Source organism: Xyrauchen texanus, chromosome 29, assembly GCF_025860055.1.
Source record: "Xyrauchen texanus isolate HMW12.3.18 chromosome 29, RBS_HiC_50CHRs, whole genome shotgun sequence".
Lineage (NCBI taxonomy): Eukaryota > Metazoa > Chordata > Actinopteri > Cypriniformes > Catostomidae > Xyrauchen > Xyrauchen texanus.
Genome location: NC_068304.1, coordinates 25,288,672 through 25,312,251, shown reverse-complemented (window position 1 = coordinate 25,312,251; position 23,580 = coordinate 25,288,672). Strand labels below are relative to the sequence as shown.

Below are 23,580 nucleotides of genomic sequence, written 5' to 3'. Positions count from 1 at the left end.
AAAATGTTTTGTGAGGGTTAGGTTTAGGGGATAGAATCTATAGTTTGTACAGTATAAAAATCATTATGTCTATGGAAAGTCCTCATAATGATAGGTAGACCAACATGTGTGTGCGTGTGTGTGTGTGTGTGTGTGTGTGTGTGTGTGTGTGTGTGTGTGTGTGTGTGTGTGTGTGTGTGTGTGTGTGTGTGTGTTTTTTGTTGTGGTCACAATGAACTGTAATTGTATGGAAAATATTTGCCTAAAGATTCTTCAAAATATAAATTTTTCATTCCACAGAAGAAAGAAAGTCATACAGCATGAAATTAATTTTGATTTCATGGGGTCTTAATAGAAGGAATCAGAATCTCGAACAATGGAACAACCACTGTATCTACATTAGAGGGTGTGCAGAGACATTAAGATATTGTGCAGTGCAAACCAAACATCTTACTTTCTTGATTTTCTTGATCTCTGAATCATCATCACTAGGGGCAGTGGTGGGATTCGACTGAATCTTCTCATTATCTTTGAGCATTGCAGCAATCTGCCAGAAACAGCGACAAATATAGCAGAGTCAACACTTCCTTTGCAAAAAAGTATTTTCCTTCACTGCTAAACAGCATGCTGACAAAGTGATTGAGTCAGGCCAAATCAGTGCCAACACAGACATGTGGTCCAAACTCTCTGCCTATCGAATCTCTCAGATTGCACTTTGAGAGATTTCCAATGCAAAGTTTAAAATGATTACATGGCCCTGCAATCTGAAAGGGAAACGATTGGGACATAAAAGAGGTGGGAGCTGGCCAGCGCAGACTGAAGGTAGGTGCTCCATTTATTGGATGCAGGCTAAAAGAGTTTATTATGCTGCAACCAAGGATTCAACACACAATACATCTGGGGTCATGCATATTCAGCACACCATTTTATACAGCCTGCTCCATTTGCACTTTAAAGTTAAATTATTATTTGATCTGGCTGATGAAGAATACAGCAGGGATAATAGTTCTCTTGGAGAGACGCTTTTTCATAAGCAGAGATGCAAAGTGAAGTGCAAGTAGTCTGGAGAAAGCTCTTGAACACCAAATGCTTCTCACACCACACCATTTTTTTTAATCTTTTAAAAAATAAATGAACACATGTAACGTCTCCCAAACAACTTTTTTGGATCTGAGAGACACATTGAACGTCAGTTTATATGCATTGAGGGCCTATTTACACTTCACGCATCTTAAATATTTGGCTTGCTCTCTGCACGGGTACGCATTTTTCATTTGACAAAAATAATACATAAATTTATAAATCTGATCTTCTATTCCTACCGATTGCTTAGATGATTGTGGTAATAAAGGCAACACTGTATTGCGGTCAAATTGTTATTCGATTGGGTATGTACATTTCATTTACATTTGTAAAACGGACATAAATCTGATCTAGTATTTCCCCATTATATGCAAATGTAACAAAGCTCACTTCTGGGAAGATGCTAATGTCGGGCAGTGACATTTTGCGGCACTTGATGTAGCTCATAAAAACTAAAAACATAAGGTTAAAATTCAACGACTTAGGTACAAAAGGTAACACAAGATTACGTTGTTCTCAAATATCTGAATGCTGAAATAGATCTGTGTGGAAAGACAGTTATTATGTTTAATATTTGCCTAAACAACAAGGTAGATTAACACTTGGCCAATTCGCATCTTGTATGATCTGATGGATGGCTATCCATCTCTTATATGTCTTGGAAGTTGTTTCATAATCGGATAGTAAACATTTTCATAATCTGATGAGTAAAAAATGCATGAATTGACCAAGTCTAAATACCCCCACAGTTTGCTGATATGTTAGACTGGATCTAGGCAATGCTAACTATAGATAAACAATCCCTATTATAGTACTATGAATTACAAATTTTACCTCTGATTTTAGCCGTTCAATCTCAATTTCCCCATCTTCTATCTGTTGTCGAAGTTGCTTAGCAACTGTTTTCTCTGTCTCCACGATTTGGAGTAGATGGAGGTACTTCTGCATGAGCGTTTCATGCTCGGTAGCCAAGTTTCTGTAGCTGCACACACACACACACACACACACACACACAAAGGTTGGTGCGGCTATCCTAATGAGGGCTCTCCATAGACAGAATGATTTTTATAATGTACAAACTATAGGTTATATCCCCTACCAAACCCTCACAAAAAACTTTCTGCATTTTTACATTTTCAATAAAAAAACATAGTTTAGTATGTTTTTTAAGTGATTTGAATTATGGGGACACTAGAAATGTCCTCACAAATCAAATGTATAGCAGAATACCCTTGTAATTACCAGTTTGTAACCTAAAAAAATTTCCTCGCAAACCATCCAAACCCGCCCACACACACACACACACACACACACACACACACACACACACACACACACACACACACATCCATCCACAAAGGCATACCGAAACAAAATACTAACATTAGCGCACACACTCCACACAATAAGGAACATCACGTTATACTAACAGGGATAAAACTCATTAGCATACACATAGTGTTAACACATAACCCCATAAGCACACACTTTATCAGAGCAAACTGAATGCTAGAATTCAATAATTAGACAGAATTGTTAGAGCAGCGGCTGCAGCGTTTATCTCAAAACAGCAAGCAAATCCAGACGCCTTCATGTTTATGCACACAGATTTAGAAGTGCTGCAGGGCACTCCAGAGATAAACAGCTAAAACCGTCCTCCAGTTCACACTGAGACCAGAACGGAGCACCCACCACCCTCATAAGAACATGAGAACCACTTGTTCTAAAAAATAAACTAGACCTTGCCTTCTGATTATGAAATAGGGTCTTCTGTGTGTGTGTGTGTGTGTGTGTGTGTGCTTTATGATATTAGACTATATCTACTAAACTTTTATGAGAAGCCACTAAAGTATACAAAGACGAATCTAACTCTCAACCACAATGTAACATTAGGAAACTCTTATACTGTAACAACAAAAATTAGTTAGCAGTGTCATTAGTGGATTGGTGAAATGAACTAATGTATGAACTAAAAATATGCTGCCTTCATGTCATCCTGGAAGATCCTACTTACTAGAGGTGTGGAGAAGGAAATCGATATTAAAATGAAATACTCATATAAAGTGTGTGAAAAGGCAAAATAAGTTAACACACACTCAAATTTTATTACCAATTCTATTTCTATTTTATTGCCAGGTCCTTTCTGATTCTCACTCCTACTACTTACAACATGACAACATGAACAGGATGAGGTAATTTTATATTTCTTTCTCTGAAATTCACTTCCAAAAATGACAGGAAGCGTTTTTAGTGTTAGTGCATCAATATGAAGAGCAAAGGACATGTATTAATTGTATAATTGTTGTCTTTATTTATACATGATTTATGTATTTTAGTGTTTAGTGTGTACTTACAGGGAATGATGGAAAGTGTGGTCTTGTCATTCAAACCCATCATCTAATTAACAAACTGAATGAGAAGTATTTTCTGGCAAGCTTTATTGCTATTCTATATCAACAGTATACAAAATGCATCAACATTACAATTAAATTTACAGTATGATCAAATATCAATTTGCTTTATTTGACATGGCCCCAAATCAGAGAGTCAAACCTTAAAGAGGAGTTTCCCACGGGTAAATAAGACATTGTGGCAGCGCTCAGGATCATTCCGACATGGCTTGAAGGCATTGCTTGAAGTCAAGCCAATTTGCCTTACACTCAGTTTAAGTCATCCCATATCAATTAGTGACTATTAGTGTCAAAATTTTAAATTGCAGAAGGCTGCCAAATGAATTCTGTAATGTATAGTTAAATATCTTCAACCATCATATTCAAGTCAGTTCATGCAACAAGGCTAGCACAAATGTTAAAGACAAAACATAAAACCCTCTAAACTTCTAATACAAGGAATTATAAACTAGAAACAAAAATTCCCAAATGATGATCAGATCGATGATTTTAAATCTATGAATAGCCATGTCTAAACAATATGAGCAATTTTTTTTTCTGCCAGATAACAATTAATTGCAAAACAAATTGCAATTTTGAAAAAACACAATTTTAAACATTATTTTCCTTTTCATAGTGTTATTAACCTTATACACCTTAACTCTCAAATAACAAACTGAAAAAATATCACAATGTACATATTTCTCTGACTACATTAAGGCTATTTGCTATTAAAGACACAATATCTTGTGCTTTGTTTGTTAGTTCCCAATGGAGAATTCAAATTCAAAGTTCATTACTAAAAATAAACAATCCTCCCAACAGAACTTCTGCAACATCCAAGATTGCTTAAACAAGCTTGAGGCTAATTATTGATAATGAGACATGGAATCTGTCCACTAAGCAAAAAATCCTCCTCTGTACTCATTTTCCCCCTTCACAACAGAGCTTTGTGTATGGAACAATATATGGAGCATATCTAAAGCAATGCAAGTTCTCTAGGCACGTTCTGACTTTTCTGACTCAACTTATTCATAAGCATATCACAATAAAGTAGCAAGATTCTTAGGAATAATGAGTTATATTTAAAGAATCTCTGAGTTTCTGATTAATACACAACATCTAGCATACATACTGTAAGCGAAACAGGCTGCAGTAACAAGAAACATGGCAAATTCTGTATCTGCTCTCTTTACCATCTCCAACAGAAGTAGACAGAAGCAAATCTGATGTTAAATTTGAAGGGTTTTCTTACCTGGCATGTGATATTGCTGACACCCATTCATCACAGTCCTTAACGTCTTCTGTTCGAAGCTCCAGGGCTTTCTGATTCTCATGGTTGAAGCTGACTGTGAAATAATACTGCAATACACAAAGAACAGAAACTCTTCATAATTGCAATATATGAAAATAATCTTATTTGCTACAATGGTGGATATACTTTAATTATGAGCCATTATTATAAGCCTTCATCTTAATGACCACTTCCCAATAAAGAACAAAAAAGGAGATGTATGATTTATGCAGTGATAGTGGGAGTCTGTTTAGTCAAATAATAATAATACAAATATTATTATAATTTCGTGCAATAGTCCACATTACACCACTCTTTGGACTTCTTTATTTTGATTGACCAACTGCCACATTTAAATATTTTTGTTTAAATGACTGCTAAACTGTATAGTTGAGTGTTGTTCCAGGCAACTGATTTCCTAGCTGTGCTAGTTCCATATCTCTTGTATCACTCCGCAGTCACTGTTTTCTTACATACAATCATTTTCAAATTAACATTTTGTATCCATTTATTTATTATTTTGGTAAGAATATGTGTAATAAGTGGGATAATATACAGTCATTATCGCAAAATTGATCCCTTCAGGTATATATATATGGCCCCTCTGCTTTGTGTCAGGGTCTTGATCATCCTGTTGGGATTTATTTTATAATAATGACTAGCTGGCTGTACATTATCCCTGTCATAGTCTGGTGTTTAAAAGCTATAAACAATATGAATAAACCACTATGTGGTCTCAAATTCACTGGAAGAACCTGTGCTTTGTTATTCAAATTTGGAACTTCATTTGGCATTTGCCCATAGAGCAGATTTTTTCAAGGATCTAATGACAATTGGAGCTAATTTTCAAATACAATTTACAAAAACAACTGGCAAAACACTGTCTTTGATCAATGAATGGAGTGAAAGGAGTTACTCGGCCATTTGGAATGTGTCCTAGCATTTCAATTAATCTTCCTATATAAAAAGGTCAGCAGCCCAATACCTCAGAATGGAACAACATAAAATACAATCACAAACACCTTTGCATATGCAAATAGTGCACTGTGTGCCATTCGTAACCCAATAATAATAAAAAAAAAAACAGAGGAACCAACTATGGCTATATCAGTGAGGGAGAAAGAAGGATCTCCTCTCGCCCTTGAGAGGATGTGCTGAGGGAAACTTCCCTATTCCTGAGATAGCTCCAGCTCTCAAGAGGAATACCATAAAACATGTAAACTGGGAGCATGGCGCATTACATAACTGTATGCTACCTGTTACCTAGCAACTCCTCTGTGCGCTAGTGGCCATGGCTCTGTAGGCACTACTTGACTCTCTCCATTTCAGAAAGCCAGGCCTTAGCACTGAATCCTAAACAACCTCCATTCCTGCTGATGAGCAGACCTTTAAGGTGCCTTAGCGTTGCTCAAGTAATTATACCACAATCATTCGTCCATTGAAAGCAGGAAATGAGAGAGTTTGAGGGTTCAAGACCAATAGATGTAAACCAGCTGAATGATATAATTGGATAACGTCTAATTAATACAATTCTGTAGTTCTTAAACAGTCATTTCAAACCATTGACATCCTTTTAAAATGTAAAACCATTCGCAATTCACAGCCTGTGATGACGCATATTTACCTGTACCCTTATTTACCATCTTAAATCTAGCAAATTTTTTAGATTTGTATTTTTATTTAGTATATAAATACAACAATAATCTTTGTGTTATACTACCCTGACATTCATAAAAATAATAATAATAAAAAAAAAGATACTCATTATATTGTAGCTACATCGATGGTGTTTTTGTTGAGGTAGTGGCAACTGTTGAAATTTGGCATTTTTCTCTCTTCTGACTGCAGTTATCCACCGTTATCTGTAGTCTATCTCTATTTTTCCACTTTTTTACAAAAGCCATGAAAACGCTATAGTTTTTCCTTTTACTGTTGTAGTTAATGGGAACACAAAAATTATATTTGTTATGATCTCCCATTTACCTCTATAAAGGTTTACCCTGCTGTAGTTTACTTCAGTGTTTCATACCCGTAAATGTGAAAAGGGTCAAGTGTTTTATCTCTTATATCACACTCCTTTTGATTATTCTCTCTTTCTTTTACTCTTTGCCAATGCTTTCCCCTAATCTTTCCTTATACTCATCAGTAGGCGTGCATGGAATCTGAAAGCTCACAAAGCTTACACAGAAATCTCAGAAGAAATCGAACAGCTGTCATGTACAAATTTCTTCACATCCCCCAACCGTTGCATGCTTAGGCCTATTTCTTAAATATTTTGTCTAATCTGATAATGCCTTTTGCTTCCAATGTATATAATTCTGTGCTCTGTTTGGTACATTTTACCATATTTACTGCTCAAGTGATTTTGCTAAATTATGGTAAATAAAGCCACTGTATCAGATTGCCCCCATCCTTTCAACCTAATGTTCTTATCCCAAAAACCTGGGTGATTGAAATTAATTAAATTGTGCGTCCTCTATTCTTCGCTCCCCCGTCATCAAGTCTGTGACCTGGCAATCAAAGTCTGCCATAATTTAGAACGTACCAATTCTCTACATGCACTGCGAGGAGTCATGGATCGAGGATGAAGGAAGCTTGCCGAGGATGCTTGAGCAAGGAAGCCATAGAACATCCTATGCGGAAGACTTTTTGGTGGAAGCACCTGACGCATGCATAAATTCTCCTCCCCCTTCTCATCTGAAACAACAGTTTTCATTGATATTTTACCTTTGCTATTTAAATAAACCATAATTGTCACATACTTTAAACATGCATTTTGAATGAATAGTATTTATTATGAATATATTTGGGTAGCTCAGTTGTAAAGACGCTGGCTACCACCCCTGGAGTTTGCTAGTTCGAATACCAGGGTGTGCTGAGTGACTCCAGCCAGGTCTCCATAGCAACCCGGTTGCAATGGAGGGTACAGTCACATGGGGTAACCACCCCATGGTCGCTATAATGTTGTTCGTTCTCAGTGGGGCGCATGGTTAGTTGTGAGTGGATGCCACGGTGTGTAGCGTGAAGCCTCCACACGCGCTATGCCTCTGTGGCAAGGCGCTCAACAAGCCACGTGATAAGATGTGTGGGTTGACGGCCTCAGACGCGGAGGCAACTGAGATTCGTCCTCTGCCACCTGGATTGAGGTGAATCACTACGCAACCATGAGGATTTAGAAGCACACTGGGAATTGGGCATTCCACATTGGGCGAAAAAGGGGAAAAAAATCCCCCCCAAAATAAATAAATCAAGTTTCAACAACATAACTGCAAGTGCTCTGACGTAATGCAACTGCGCAGAGACGGCACTTTAAATTGACTCGTTAGTGAGGAGGAAATTCCATTTTACAAATCCGTTTTGCTTTGATGCCTCTGTCGTCATTTCCTTTCATTGCATCCTTTCCTCATTTCCTTGGAGGGAAGCGCTAGGAAATGAGGAAAGGGAGCAAGAAAAGAAAACAGGGATGCACAATTTCAGAAATGAAAAGCACACGCTGTCCTTGAAAGACATGTCAACCAACCAGATGTCAGTGCAGCCAAACACATGTAAAGCAGAAAAGAAAAGAGCAAACTATGATACTATGAGACTTTACTTATAGGCCACACACCCACTTTTTTGTTTTTAGAATCTAGGGGTACTTCTCATTTCTTAAATTTACATCTTCATTTCCTCGCTACTCTGCCCTTTGACTTGGAGACCGATTATGTCCGCCATCATGAAGGACGTATCAATTCTCTAAATGCACATGAGGAGGCGAGGATCGAGGACAGATGAAGCTTCCTGAAAATGCTTGAGTGAAAAAGCCCAGGTGGATCCTACGTGGAAGTCTTTTATGTCAAAGCACTCGACGCACGCATAAATTCTCCTCCCCCTTCACAGCTGACACTATAAATCAAGTTTCACATTTGCAGTTCACATAAACCATAATTGTCACAAACTTCAACATTGTATCTTGAATTATTAGGATTTATAATAAATATATTAATAAATCAAGTTTCAACAACATAACAGCAAGAGTGCAAGGTAATGCAGCTCGGCAAAGAAATTGCTCTGATGTGACACTTGATTGAGCAAGGACATTTCATTTTACAAATACATCATGCTTTGTTTCCTTTCCTTGGGTCCTTCCCTTGTTTCCTAAAAGGGTGGAGCAAGGACACAAGGAAAGGAAGCAAGGAAAGTAAACCAGGATGCACAATTTCAAAAGCGAGAAGCACCCTTGGACTATCACAGGAAAGGTGTGATCTCTCAGGACACCAATTTTAGTGATATCTGTCAAGTAGTTTTACATTTTACATAATATAATAATAATAATACATTTAAATCCATAAATCCATTCCTGAGAATTAAGCAGACCCCCATTCAATTAATGCACAAATTATAACAAAAGTGTGCAGATACATAGGCCTACTTATTAGTGAAAGACCCAGAATTCACAAAACCAGATAACTTCCAACACCTGCTGAACTGACTTCAAATGCCTTGGTTTTAATTTAACCTCAAAATGAGAAGTAACAATTATGTGAATAAACAAAGTATATCAGATTTCAGAGACCATGTAAAAGTCACTGGCATTTCCACCAGCCCAACATTTACCCTTTTAAGATTGCAAAATGTTACCTGCACCATGCAGAGAATAATGGGAATGGTGGCTAAAAGTCTATGGTTTACTTGAGAAACCTCATCAGTAATCATAATCAGATGATAAATTAGAGGGACAAAAAGGTCTGGGGGAAAAATAACAGAATGTCTCTTTATTTGTTGCATATCATCTTACATGCCTACACTTGGCACTCATGGAGATTGAAGATTCGTGAATACGAAGAAAGTTATATGGATGTATTAAAGACTTCTTATGATGCTTAGTACTATGTATTTGTTCAACAGGCAAAAACTGAGAACAAGACATAGATTTGAACAGCAAGCAAATCTGTAAATTCAAAAGCCGGTTTCCAGACATAAACATCTCCCCATCTTCACGTTCATGACGTATTCAGTGTCCTTTCCAAAATAATTTTCCATCAATGCTGCCCAGTTGGTCAGGTCTTTGAGAAATTATATGTATAATATGTATGGTTTAAAAACACTCATGTGTTGGACTAGCTGGAACAAACATGTTAATAAAATGACAGTTCTTTTAGGATATTCACATCAAGCTAATTATTGCCCATCTACAGTATGTTCATCCTGTCATGGTGAGCTCTTGGACATACAGTAGGCTACTTTCAAGAGAGTTCCATACATACAATGAAGTCTTCAGATGGTTGATGAGTTGCATAACAAAGTTATGGTGTTTCTTCTATTTCTTTCCTATGATCAAGGTAAAGTCTGCTCCATTCTCTTATGTGTATTAACACACCTAACTGACTCATTTATGATTTTAAGCATAGCCACCCACCCACCCACACACACATGTTGGTCTACATATCATTATGAGGACTTTCCATAGACATAATGATTTTTACACTGTACAAACTATATATTCTATCCCCTAAACCTAACAAAACCCCTACACCTAACCCTCAAAAAAACTGCATTTTTACATTTTCAATAAAACATTGTTTAATATGTTTTTTTAAGCTATTTAAATTATGGGGACACTAGATATGTCCTCATAAACCACATTTATAGCATAATACCCTTGTAATTACCAGTTTGTAACCTAAATAATTGTCCTTGTAAATCACACACACACAATAAACATCACTTTTTCAATCAAGATCAACCAAGCACATGGAAAACAAATGATTCAGTGTTCCTTATTCACTGAAGAAGCATATTTGTAGCAAGAGTAATTTGTTACCACACCAATGGAAGTAAACTGACAAAAACAAAGCAATTGGGCTGCAGGCTTTTAAACATGCAGCTGACAAAGATAAGTTTCCTCAAATATATGGAAAGGACATTCAAAATAATTGCTCAAAAGGCAGGTTGTAGCTTTAAGCACTGTCTGGGTAAACAAAGCTAGGGAACTGTCAATAACACATTAAGAAACTTGCTTTATAATGTAGAGTTCAGACAGGCTCTTTCTTCAGCCTTCCATATACAATATCCTTTTTGTGTTTTAGCAAGCTGTTATATGTCACATCAGCTTTTGCAGGTGAGTTAAGTAATATATAACTGTATACGGTTTTGGGGAAGAAAATAGCTTGTAATAGATGTGTACCACCCATTTTCAAAGCAAAAAGACAATACATAATAAAATTGTTAAAAAAGATAAAATAATTAAATGAATCGTTACATCACTAAAGAAATCTCCCTTGTATTTAATTTTAGCATTAGCTTGGGTCCATTTTCATTTAAGCATTATATTTGAGTTGATTTTTCATTTAAGCATGAGCTTTGTGTCTTTTCATTCCCATTTCAGGCTTATGGTTATTGGCAGATCGCGCAACAACAGTAAGCATCACCTTTCAAAGTCGATTTCTTTGGACATTCTGGTTAGTGAATCTAGGCATGTTTTTTTTACACCACAACTATGGCTGAGCTTGTAACAATAAGAGATTTCTTGTGAACGCATGCAGATTGGATTTGCAAAATAAAACATTGAATTAAACTATTCCCTTTCAATATAGAAAATGTAAGGAAAATGTTGGCCAAAATAAATTCTGTAAATGACCATAACATTGGCGTGTTGATTAGATGCTGATTCTGTGAGAGAAGGTAATTATTAAAGACGGCATCCTATTTTAAAAGGTGATTGAGACTGTCGTTGAGTGATAGCCATTTCCCTGATTGTGAAAATACATGAAGCTCATGCTAAAATGAAAAAAAAAAAACAACCCAAAGATAATACTAAAATTAAAATGGATGAAAAGTAGTGCTAAAATCAAATACACAGGACATTTATCAGACTTACTATTTGCCCTAGTTGTAAATAGCACCTGCCACACAGCGCGTCTATTTGCAATCAAATATAGAAACAAAGACAAGACAAACTGCACCCCCAAGTGTTGCTGTAATGGTGTGGTGTGTAAAAACAGTGGCTGTGTATTTTTCATGCGACCCACCCGATTCCCCCTTTTGTCCCATGCACTTTTCCCTATCCGGTTTCCTGTCTCTACTCTTAATATTTTCTTTAAAAATATTATATAATAATAAATAAAAAAATAAATAAAAGTTGAATGTCCCTCTGTGATTTGGTCACACTGGAGGTCGGGAGTTGAGAAAAAGGGTTGACCCGGATCAAATGAACCATGGTTTTAGTATAGTAATATTGTAGTTACCATGTTTTTTGATGGAAGCCATGGTTCTAATTCAATTAACGATTGTGTTTCGAAAGCAATATGGTGTTAATGTAGTAGCCATGATTCATTTTGTGTTACTATGATTTTTCTGCAAAAAACAATGGTGATACTACGGTTACTGTAGTAAAACCATGCTTCATTTTTGTAATATAAGGTTAGGGTTATGTTTTAAGGTAGGATGGTAGTGGGACTCTAAATAAAAACAATAAACACACTGCAGTGATGACACTATATGCTAGCATTTAATTAAAAGTGCAAATAGTATTAGCCACTGTGTGCACTTAGTGCAAAGATTATGCATTTAGTTTTTTGTTAACACTTATTGTAAAAAGCATATAGCGTTATTTGCAAATACTCTCTACCTACATTTATTGACTTATGTAGAGATTTAATTATTAATTTACTGTAATAATTTTTTTATAGTTTTTTAAATATTTTAATATTTAATCATTTGATTTTTAGTAATTTGACCCTCCATACTTTAAAGATGTGATTTTTTTGTATGTTAAAAGACTTTCTCTTATTCCAGTTTAATATGCAGAGACAATTATAAGTAAGCAATTTTTAAGTTGATTCCCTCAAAAAGTGTAAAGATTTTGGCTCTGTGAATATTTCAAAACATTGCATAGCTTGTTTGAGCTTCCCGACCAGCCTGACAGAGCAACACTGGCTCAACCAACTGGCTCAGTGGAAGATGAGGGGATTGTTCAGGAAACCTGTTTGAAAACACTTATGAATTTTGTAACTGCATTTGGTGATGCTAGGCATGCAGAAATTGCATCCTTCACCTTCAAAGGACAAATTTCATTATGACTGTCTTGAGCGCCAATGAAACTGCATTCTATGAAGGGATCCAAAATAGTAGCAAGCATCAGTCAGTCTCCACTCTCATTCTGTTGAGCTGCAAAAATGCAGCTGTTCCCAAAAAAGAGATGATTGTTTTTCCATAAATGGGCCCTGACCCCTCAGAGTTACTGAACAGAACAAATTTAGCCTAAACAGCGTTAGCATTAATGGAGGCACCACAAAACACTTTGCTACATGCTCCCACTACACACACAAGATCCCTCAAACCACTCTTTTTCTCATGCAAATATGAGTTGCCATAGGAACCATGGGCTCAAATACAGATTTATTAAAGAAGGGCTAATAAATGAATGCTAGAGCAGAGTGATTGGTATGTAAATACAATGACAATGAAAGGAAAGGTTAAGGGATGGTTTTCAATGGAACACTAATATGCAGTTTGCCAAAAAGCACCTTTTTGCTGAGTAAGTGTTTTTGTTTTTTTAGATAAAGAGATTAGCATCTCTGACACAGATGTGCTCTGCACAATCTAAAAACATTGAAACTAAAGTTAATTAGAATTTAAAATAGATTTGCATCGGCGCTTCTGAGTAATCTATACACTCCATATTGCATGCAGATCAGTCTGCACATTCCACACTAAATTTGTCCAAACTTGGCTGAAATAATATGTGTCTGCTTGCAATATTTTTAATGTGGCACCAAACCAGATTATATACAGTGTCCTAGTTTAAAGTATCAGCAACAGGATGCTCTTGTTTCTGTGAGCTGGCGCACCTGGAGAAGCAGTCGGACAGTGAAATACTGTATAATGCTAAACGTGAATACTGTATAAACACTATATTAAAATCATAAGAGGTTTCAAGAAGCTGAAAATGGTTGGGCTACAGACTTTGTGTCAAATCTAATTAAGGATTTGGTTTAAGCAGTCTTGCAGGAACAAAAATATCACTATGTGGGGATTTAACATGCTACATAAAACAAATAGTTCCAGTCCTGAATGCAGATGTGCTAATGTGCTGTGTTATGTTTGCTTTATGAGAAAGGCAATGAAAGGATTTATAATATGGCAGGTATTTTACACATTTATACATTTGGAGTAAAAATGAAAAGCCTGCCAACGTAAAATTACTCATGCAAATGAGTTACACAGAATGAGGTTAGAGTGTGAGTGTATAATATAAAGGCTGTAGAGTGCGTGAGACTGTTAAACATTGTCACTGTAACTATGCACTGTTCTTTACAGGAAGACAGGCATGCACAGCATCAAACTCCATGCTGCATCCTGCTTTGTCAGCACAGGGACAGCTGTTCACAGGAAGACCAAGACTCACGTTGAATTGTAGTCCTTACACACACAGATAAACACTGCAGGCTCTGGTAATAGATAGGCAAAGCCTTGCAGGTTTTCAGGTGAAGGTAAAACAACTTCAACAATCTAAGCCTATGCATTTGGCCAGTTTTAAATAGTCGTGCTGATAAAGCAATACTGGGATTTGGAAGAACTGATGCAGCTTTTCAGAGACTGATTCAGGAGTAACTGTTAAACCATCCTGACAAGTGTATGCTTAAGATTGCCACATGGTTGCATAAGTGATTACAGTAAGCGGCTGGATGAGACTTTTGCTTCAGGTTGCTGATTCTCAAAGGTAGAATTTAAAATTCGTCCTAGCGGTCTCAAAGTTTATACTGACACCTATTAATGTGGTTGCATTAAGTCTGTTAATTAGATTATGTTTGTTTTTTTGTCTCATATGACACTTCAATAAAATAGACATTTTTGGATGAATTTTCTTTCTTTCTTGACAATCTACCACAAGCTCTCTACCTGCTTGTGGTGGTGCGGCTGTGTCTTGGACGGAGGCATTTCGTGGTGTCTTGGTTGTGGCCTTCGTGTATTCATGCTTATTGTTTGGGGTTCTGTCACTTGTCCTTGCTTAAACATGTGGGAGCTTGTGGGGTGGTTGTGATTTGTTTAATTGCTCCAAAAGGGACTCCTTTTTAGACATTTTATTTTATTTTAATATCTATGATGTGTTATAATGTTTGGTTTTCTTGCTTCGTTTACAAGATTTACTTTTATGATTATGCTTTGTAAAGCAATGGAAAAGCACAATATTAGCTATAGCATTTATATTAAGTGTTAATATGAATTTGTATTATTGCTGTTATTATTGCTACAAAGATTAGTTTTAACTTGGTCGAACTGCAAGAAAATAATAAAAACTGCTTTTTCTAGGTCACAGTATCACTGGAGTCTTCATTTCATGCACAGTAAGTGTGATCATGTTTCATCATATTTGTAAAAAAGTGCATTTACTTAATTAAAACATGAAGCTCTTTCTAAGTGTAATACTTTTAACGAGGACAAAAACGACTGAATGCACCTGTAAGTTAATTAATTTACTACAGCTCATTCAGTTAACAGTAGGCTATAGATACATAATCATCTGAACTGTAATGATTCAAAACCAACACAAGGGATCCACATCTTAACTTGTTTCAGTGATAATGAATACATAAAATACCTCTGATCAAACAAAGAAATGATTTGACATTTTTAAGAGTCACTATAGGTTTAGATAGTCTAACCAGCAACAACATGTCATTGTTGGATCAAAATAGTATGAACAACAATTAATCAGACGCCCAAACAGTGTATATGAACATAAAGTTGAGGTTTGGAACCAATTTGTTATTAAACACGTTGTGAAGACGCAGTTGCCAAGGTAGGATGCTATTAATATCAGCGTGGGGATTAAATCAATACGTCAAACAGACTGCGATTCTACGCCAGTTTTCCGCATGATGGCGACTCTGAGGTCTATAAAGTGCTTTTTCCAGCGTAATTTTCTCTCTTGTGTGAGGTAAAGAGCACAACTGTCTTTTTAAACTTAAATATCAAAGGAGAAATACAGAAATATATATATACATTTCGGAATGTACCACTAAACCAAATCAAAAGATGAAAGGCGCAGGACTTATATAGTTCCTGTAGACTACTGTTGGCGTAGTGTTTACAATTACGTTTACTGCATAAAACGTTGTTATAGCTTACTTTGTGTCATAGAAGATACATATATAGCTTAATGTCTAAATTAACACAAACACACACACACACACACACACACACACACACACACATAGGCTTATATATATATATATATATATATATATATATATATATATATATATATATATATATATATATATATATATATATATACAAGCTTATTATGTAACGTAATGAAACGCTCGATTTAAACAGTGTAGTCTCATCTTCCAAAAAAGGTGCTCATTGCCACAAAAACAAACAAGACATGATAAATAAAACATATTACCCAGCAAGCACAGAACGTTCTCCAAACGTTTGCGTGTGCTTCCCGTTTGGTTATTTGAGGTGAAATCAATTCAACGTTCTAAGAACGTTATTTTTATGTTTTATTTTTAAATAACCATAAACTAACGATCACCGAACGTTTCTGGAACCCAAAAATAGTTTGCTGGGTAAACATATGACCAAAATTATGTGCAAAAATCACCACATATTGAGCGAGCCAGCAGATAGTTGGTTGTCTCGAGCGCATGCTCATCATCTCTTTTATGCATAAAACAAACCCCCACTCGCTGCTGTCTGGAAGCACAATTGCCATTTTTAGTAGCCACCCAAAAGTGGCTCTTTTGTAATGGTCAGTATTATTCAGCACGAGAAGTATGCACAAGCGATGGGAAAGTTGGGAAATGATGAGAAATGAGAAACTTGTCATTCCGTTTACCTGTTTTTCTAAGCACTCCTTGGCTGACTGTGAAGGTTTGGGTGAAGGCGACCTTTCACACACACAGCTCTCCAACAGGTATAATCCCGAGGGTCGCGAGCTGGACTCGCTTTCAAAATAAAAAAGCATATTCTGCAATAAAGCAAACCACTTCGTGTGCCATTTCGTATTGTCAGTGCTCTTTTTGCTTAAACAGCCTCGCCTCGTGCCATCTTTCTTTGCCAAAAGACCCAGGTAGGTGACATGACTATCATTAAGTCGAATTCCCTTCTGCATTTTTGTGAAGAAGATGCTGGTTTTGGGAGGGAAAGGCTGGTGGGGCTGCTTTTTGGTCCTTACATCTTCTAAGCGAGATCCCCGAGCAGACGGCCACTCTGTGGATTAGAAACGAAGCATGGCACGTTCTGCCCATCCACTGCAATCACCGCCTTGGCATGAAGTAGGGAAGAAGCGCAGAGAAAAACGAAGAATGTCAAAGTCTACCATCATAATGTTATCGAATAGGTTTCAGTTTAGGAAAACGATACAAAAATGCCTCCCGTAACCTCTTCTGTGACGCAATGAACGGAGAGAATTAGGCTACAGCGTATGCGAGTGACGGTTTGTCGCCTTCTCACGTGAAAATCTCTGTAAAACTGTGCGCGCGCTCACTGCTGAATGTGGCAGTGTGGTCACGTGATTCGATTTCAGGCGAGTGCTTTTCAGAACCTTGGACAGAGTCGCTGAAGCCACCAAAGTCGTCCAAACGTACAGTACTTATTATAGATGGGCGTGTTGCACAGCTGAATTTACGCAAATCCTGATGACTTCATACAGGGTGGAAATCGTGGTAAAACCCCATTATCATATATGCTACCATAGTTAAAAACTACACTCATAAAAATAATTTCAAGATTTACGTGTTTCAACTTCATAAAAAAAAAAAATAAATAAATAAAAAAAAATCCATCAAATTGAATTGAGTTATCTCTTAATTAAATACAATGTAAATAATAATAATAATAAAAATAATAAATACATAAACAGCCTACATATTTTATGCTTCATTAATTACATTTTTTTAGACATAATACAAATCAATTTGATGGAACTTTGTTATGAATTTCCATAAATCCCAAAAATAGGCTTTTTAGGATTTATGAACTTCAAATTTATAACAAAGTTCTATCACATCGATGGAATTATAATGTATTTATTTGTATTTATTTTTTTAAAATACATTGACATTCTACTTAATAAGGCATTTTTGCCATTGACATTATCATTTAAGCTCACTAAACCTTCAGATGTATCACTGACGTGCACAGAACGGGGGCTAAAGGGGCAAAAGCGATTGCCTCTTTCGTTCACAAATCTTAAGTGTAATGTAAATGTGTCCTTTTAAGCGGAGGTGCCTTTAAAAGCGCGGAGATTTAAGCAGAGGTGTCTTTACTACAGCAGAACAACTACAAAATGTTAGAGTATGTGGGATTTTAAGTCAGGGTTGGCTATACATTGCAAAAAAATATTTTCAAGACAAGCATTTTTGTCTTGTTTTCCTGTAAAGTTATCAAAACATTCTTAAAAAGTGATTTATTTACTTGTCAATCAAAATAGCTTAAAATGATTTTAAGAGAAATCTGACAAAATGTAGTGAACTTTAGACAAAGAACTTTATATGAAAAAATATCTGCCAACAGATTACAAAAAATAAACCTATTTTTCCTTTGAATTAATTAATTTTTCTTACCCCATTGGCAAACAGTTTGTTCTTGTTTTAAGCATAAATCTAACTAAATTCAGTTAAATCACGTTTTAAGAATGTTTAGATATTTTTACTGGAAAACAAGACAACAAGACTTGTCTTGAAAACCATTTTTTTGCAGTGTATAACATGTATTTCATTACTGAATCAAATGTAAACATATAGGTTCGGTGCATTTGCTTAAGTACTTGTGGGTTTATATACTGTATTGCACATCAAGGTTCTCACTGAATCAAAATGACAGGAATTTAAATTCTTCTGCTTCAGAGGCTTTGCTGTGGCATTGCCTGAAATATTCCTGTCTCCATGAGGTCTTTCCCTGAAATATACCCGTCTTTGAAACCACAGCCTCATTCACAATATTACAGCTATAACCTTTCATTTATTAACTTTAACGCAGTTCTGCTAAAACAAATATGTTTCTTCTTTTTTTGTAATGGCAGAGACAACTTGATTCAATTGTATTATAGCATTGTTCTCTTCTGCATATCCTGTGCCATCTCTCTACCTCCTGTTCTATACACAACAACACAAAAGATAAATGCGTTTAATAACCTCAAAAGAAATGAAGATCAGGTAAAGCGACCTGTATTACACAGAAACAGATAGTGTCCATGTACTCTCCTTAATTGCTTGATCCCAGTAAAATATTAAGTTTGATTTTTAAAACACTTGTCTATAAAGGGAGGACTGAAACTAGCACTAGCATGTCCACACTCATAACCGCAAGGTTGTAATCAGCCTCCTCAGCTTCTTGAACATCTCTGCCATTTCTGCTTCTTTATCTCCTGTGATAGTTGACACTATGCCTGTGATTCACCACAAGCAGAAAATAATCTACCAAGGACATGTTCTTAATGCTTTCATTCTGCTTTTTCTTGTAGAGTAGCAACTCCTGACTCTTCCTTACGTGCAACTGTAAAGATGCTGTATGTGATTTATTTTTGGAATGCCACATATCAGGGGTGGTACTATGATGTGATCTTGGGGTGGGCAACTGTTTATCTATGTTGGAATGGGGGTGCTCTTCCTTGATAATTTATCTTGGGTTGGTCCCCCTTGATCGTGTTTTGGTCTTAGGCTGGGGGCGTCTGAAGTTAATCACAAGGAAAATCAAGGAGGGCAATGCCCCACCCTAGCCCCCCATAGACCCAGCCTTGCCACAAATAAAATGTCCCAACTACTTCAAATATATCGCTCAAATAGGTGTCCGGTGAACTAATACCTGTCTTGGACACCCCTAAACTCTGCAGCAAAGGATGAGTCAGGGGAGCAGTCTGCACTTCTTTTAGACAATCAGAAAACTAGCCAGAAATGTGTGATTCATTATAAAGATTCTGTGGCATAAGCAAACTAGCTTTTCTATTCCCTTTTAAACTGCCTCCAACAAATAATGTTACAGAATCTTAGATGCACACAGATTACATAATTATTTCCCACAAATAATTAGGATTGCTGGCTGACATAATACAGATCATAAATACATCCAACCCTGCCTGCTTGAAATTAACGTGAAGCTCCACTTGCATGTTCTATCTTGTGTAAAACTGTATTTTTCTCTGTTCTAAATAAAGATCTGAAATATAGAGGTTTAGATAGTCAGCCAGTTCCATCCAGAGTTTATGGGGGGATTTCTATTAAAATTAGAAAGTTTCTAACTATAATTAACAATTTTCTTGCTGTTTGGCTGCTGAGAATTGGAGTGGGTGTTGGATAAAGAAGGTAAAGGTCAATGCACACTGGATCGAATTGAACTTTCCTTCTTCAAACCATAAAGGAGAAGATCAAGCTATCTATCAGACACTCTGATGGGCCCTGATCCAAATCATTCTTCTCCTTCTATCTCCCCACCATGGCTCATAGAATTAAACAGCTCACCGTTTTCATAACAGTCAATTGCGGAACCAGTTATCTGGGCTCGTCAAGACCTGTGACGTGCTGTCATGTGATGCTCCTCTTTGTCTCTGCACTAATGTGGCTGAACAATAAAACATGCTCTAGCACACATGCTCCTTTAAGCACCCAATTTGTTTAAAAGGCATAGGCTTCAATCTGGGCCTGTCAGTCTGCTGGCTACTTCACAGAGGAGAGTAATTTATGACTTTAACCTTGTTGTTATCTGCTCTCCCTCAGATCAACACTCAGATAAATCTTTTCTGCCCTGTGTGGCAGCTAGTTGAGTACATAAATACTTTTCCTTCGATAAGCTGTTTAATGTGGAATTAACATGGTAATTTAGCTGGTAACACACTCAAACAAAGAGATGATATTATAAAATGAGAGCTGATATTAGGGCAATGTAGTAATATAGATATGCAATAACACAATTATTTTTAGGATGTTAATAATAATAATACATTTTATTTGTGGGTGCCTTTCAGGACACTCAAGGACACCTTGAAGTGAAGGTTTTTGGAGTACAGGAGAAATGTGCTCTATTGAAGGTTCTTTTTCACAACCTTTGAAAATAACCATCAGCTCACGTCATCTTTAGAATACATTTGCATGGACCCACATGTAAGGAGAGAGATAGCACTGAGTATATAGTCTCAATGCACTGTCCGAGATGTATCTGTGTTGTGTGTATGTGGACTGAAAGATCCATGAGTCTCGAATGTTGTGTTCTTTTATCAAGCACACTGTTATGTGAATATGTTTTTTCAGGCTGTTTTTAGAGATTGATGAAGGCAGTAAAAGAAACAGTTTTGTCTGCGGCAATCTGAATCAGCATTATTCCGGTAGCTACAGCAACAGCTGCAGGAGTTCCAACTGGAGGCAGAGGAATGGCTTTACAACTCCTCAGGTGTCTTTGTCCTCTCTTCTCACCTGTTTTTCCAGCACTGTTTCACTGTCCACATAACAGCATTCTTCTTTTGGATGAGATATGGCATGTATGTCAGAGTTACAACAGCAAAACCTTCATGCTCAGTAATCCAAGCTGTGGATTAATTACAACAACAGTAACAATAAAGATCTCATATTACTAATTAGATTATTTTAAAGGTTGTAAATAAAAGTCCTTTCAATTCCACATAAAAAGTAACAATATTTTGCAATACGCCATCAAAAAATATGTTGACATGCACACCAATACGCTGACAACTACCAAAAAGCACAATATTCGAAAAATCTGACAATGCAAGAAAAGGGCTAGATTTTAAATCAGCAGGTTATTATCCGCTTTTGACATAAAATGTATACAGTCATACACCAAACACTTTAGCACATTGGATATGCTGGTGAGAACTCCTGACACTAAAGGTGTATACATGCAATGCAAAATCTGCATCTCCACTTCCACTTTCACTTTTACATTCTTTCACATTCTGAAAATAAAAGTGGAGATTAATAGGAAAATTACTCATATATTGATCTGTTTCTCACCCATACTTATATCACTTCTGAAGAAATGGATTTAACCACTGGAGTCTTATGGATTGCTTTTATGCTCCTTGTATGTGTTTTTTGGAGCTTCAAATGTCTGGTCACCATTCACTTGCATTGTAAGGACCTACAGAGCAGAAATTTTCTTCTAAAAATCTTTGTTTTTGTTCTGCAGAAGAAAAAAAGTCCCACATCTGGGATGGCATGAGAGTGAGTAAATGATGAGATCATTTTCATCACTGGGTGAACTATACCTTTAAGGATAATTGTGTGAAACATGCTCAATAACTGTTTTCAAAAGGGTTTCCCGAACACTTCCCCATCTTTAGTTGGTCAGACAAACAGATGTAGTAGTCCCATCCCAAATGGCACTGGTTGAGCCATTGTTATTATACTAGGCTGGTCTGGATGTTCAAACAAAAAGAGCAATGTTTTGATAGCACCATCAAGCCACAGTAATTTCATTTTGGGGTGAAATCAACCTAAAAACAGTTTACTTACAATTGTGTCTGCATATTAAGATTAAAGAAACAAATATGTTATCTTTGAAAACAAAATTACACATTTCACCTTTAAGCACCCACAGTTGTCTCACATTTTCTTTCATTGTCACGTACCAAACATTCTGATCTTTTAACAAATATCTTCACACAACAGACCTTTAAATTCTTCAACATTTCATACTTAAATGTAGTTGTATTTACATTTAAAGTGAAACCTGCATGCTTCTGAGTTACTGTATAAAACATCCACCTTAATATACTGAAAAAGTCTTAATGATCATTAAAATGAACATGGCTCAGAATCTAGTGTCCTCTCCACCCTTTGCACTGTGTGTTGGAGAATGGTCTGCCCCTAATTACATGATCCACTAGGCCTCTAATTCACCATGCTTCTCTTAGACGACATTTACTAATTACTCTCTCTTTTTTAGAAGCAGCTCCCTTGCTCTTATCAAGCCTTCCCTTGTTTATCATTGTCTGCTCCCTGTGCATACTCACATGTGCTGAAGACGCTGCCACGGGCTCCACCTATCAGAGACAAAGGACCATGTGGGCTGTTCCGTCAATGCACTTAGACTTACGTCACACGTGTACCTCAGCTGTTGATCAGTTTGTACCAACCAAACAATGTTGTCAATGTGATGTGTAACACTGGTTGAGTGCTATCCTGAATCATTACATCAGAGGTAGGTTCTATCATGACTCAGTTCTTGTTTATGTTTTAGTAATAAGAGGTAAATTAATACTTACCGTAGGTTATTCAAGCAAATGGTGACAGATCACAAGCAAAGAATCAATTAATGGTGTCTTGAGATGAGCACCTTTTAAGACAATCATTTGCTGAATGTTGGACAATTACATTGTTCAATCCAACTTCTGCACAATGTAATATAGTAATAGAGCACTGAAATATAAATTCAGGTTGATAGCTATTGCAGTATATGGTCAATTTGTATATTAACCTACATGCTTTTTTTGTAGTATGTATAAAAACATTTAAACAATTTTAGGCCTATTTTAAATACAGAGATCTAATCAAGCCACATTCAGTTATTATTAGATTATTGTCTGATTTGAAATCCCCAGAGATGGGAATACATCCTCACAATCACCCTTATTTTCAAGAAGAGGACAAGACTGTGTATTTTCAAAGATAAGCATGATATGATGCATGCAGATGTGGATAATTATATTAGGCCAAATGTGGCAAAATAATTACTGCATAGAATGAGGGAACAATGAGAAATGTCAATGATTTAAGTAACACTGACACAACAGATGCCAGTTATAGAAGAACCAAGTGGGAACAGACCAAAGCATGGCCAAAATGATTCTATCTCCTCTCACAGAAACATTGCATAAAGATGTATCAA

The 23,580-nt window shown here is 36.4% G+C and overlaps 1 protein-coding gene across 2 annotated transcripts in view; it reads right to left on the bottom strand.

Moving 5' to 3' along the window:
* LOC127623389 (ras-specific guanine nucleotide-releasing factor 1-like) overlaps window positions 1-17,223 on the bottom strand; it is a 47,084-nt gene extending 29,861 nt beyond the window's left edge. Inside the window, exons 1-4 of one of the 2 annotated variants that reach the window (XM_052097842.1) lie at window positions 16,577-17,223; window positions 4,708-4,814; window positions 1,897-2,044; window positions 434-526 (exon numbers count right to left, since the gene is read on the bottom strand). In XM_052097842.1, the coding sequence (XP_051953802.1) occupies window positions 434-526; window positions 1,897-2,044; window positions 4,708-4,814; window positions 16,577-16,852 (624 nt within the window). In that variant the 5' untranslated portion in view covers window positions 16,853-17,223. The remainder of the gene's footprint in view (window positions 1-433; window positions 527-1,896; window positions 2,045-4,707; window positions 4,815-16,576) is intronic. The other variant, XM_052097843.1, reaches the window with a different exon arrangement.
* Window positions 17,224-23,580: the final 6,357 nt, after the last annotated feature.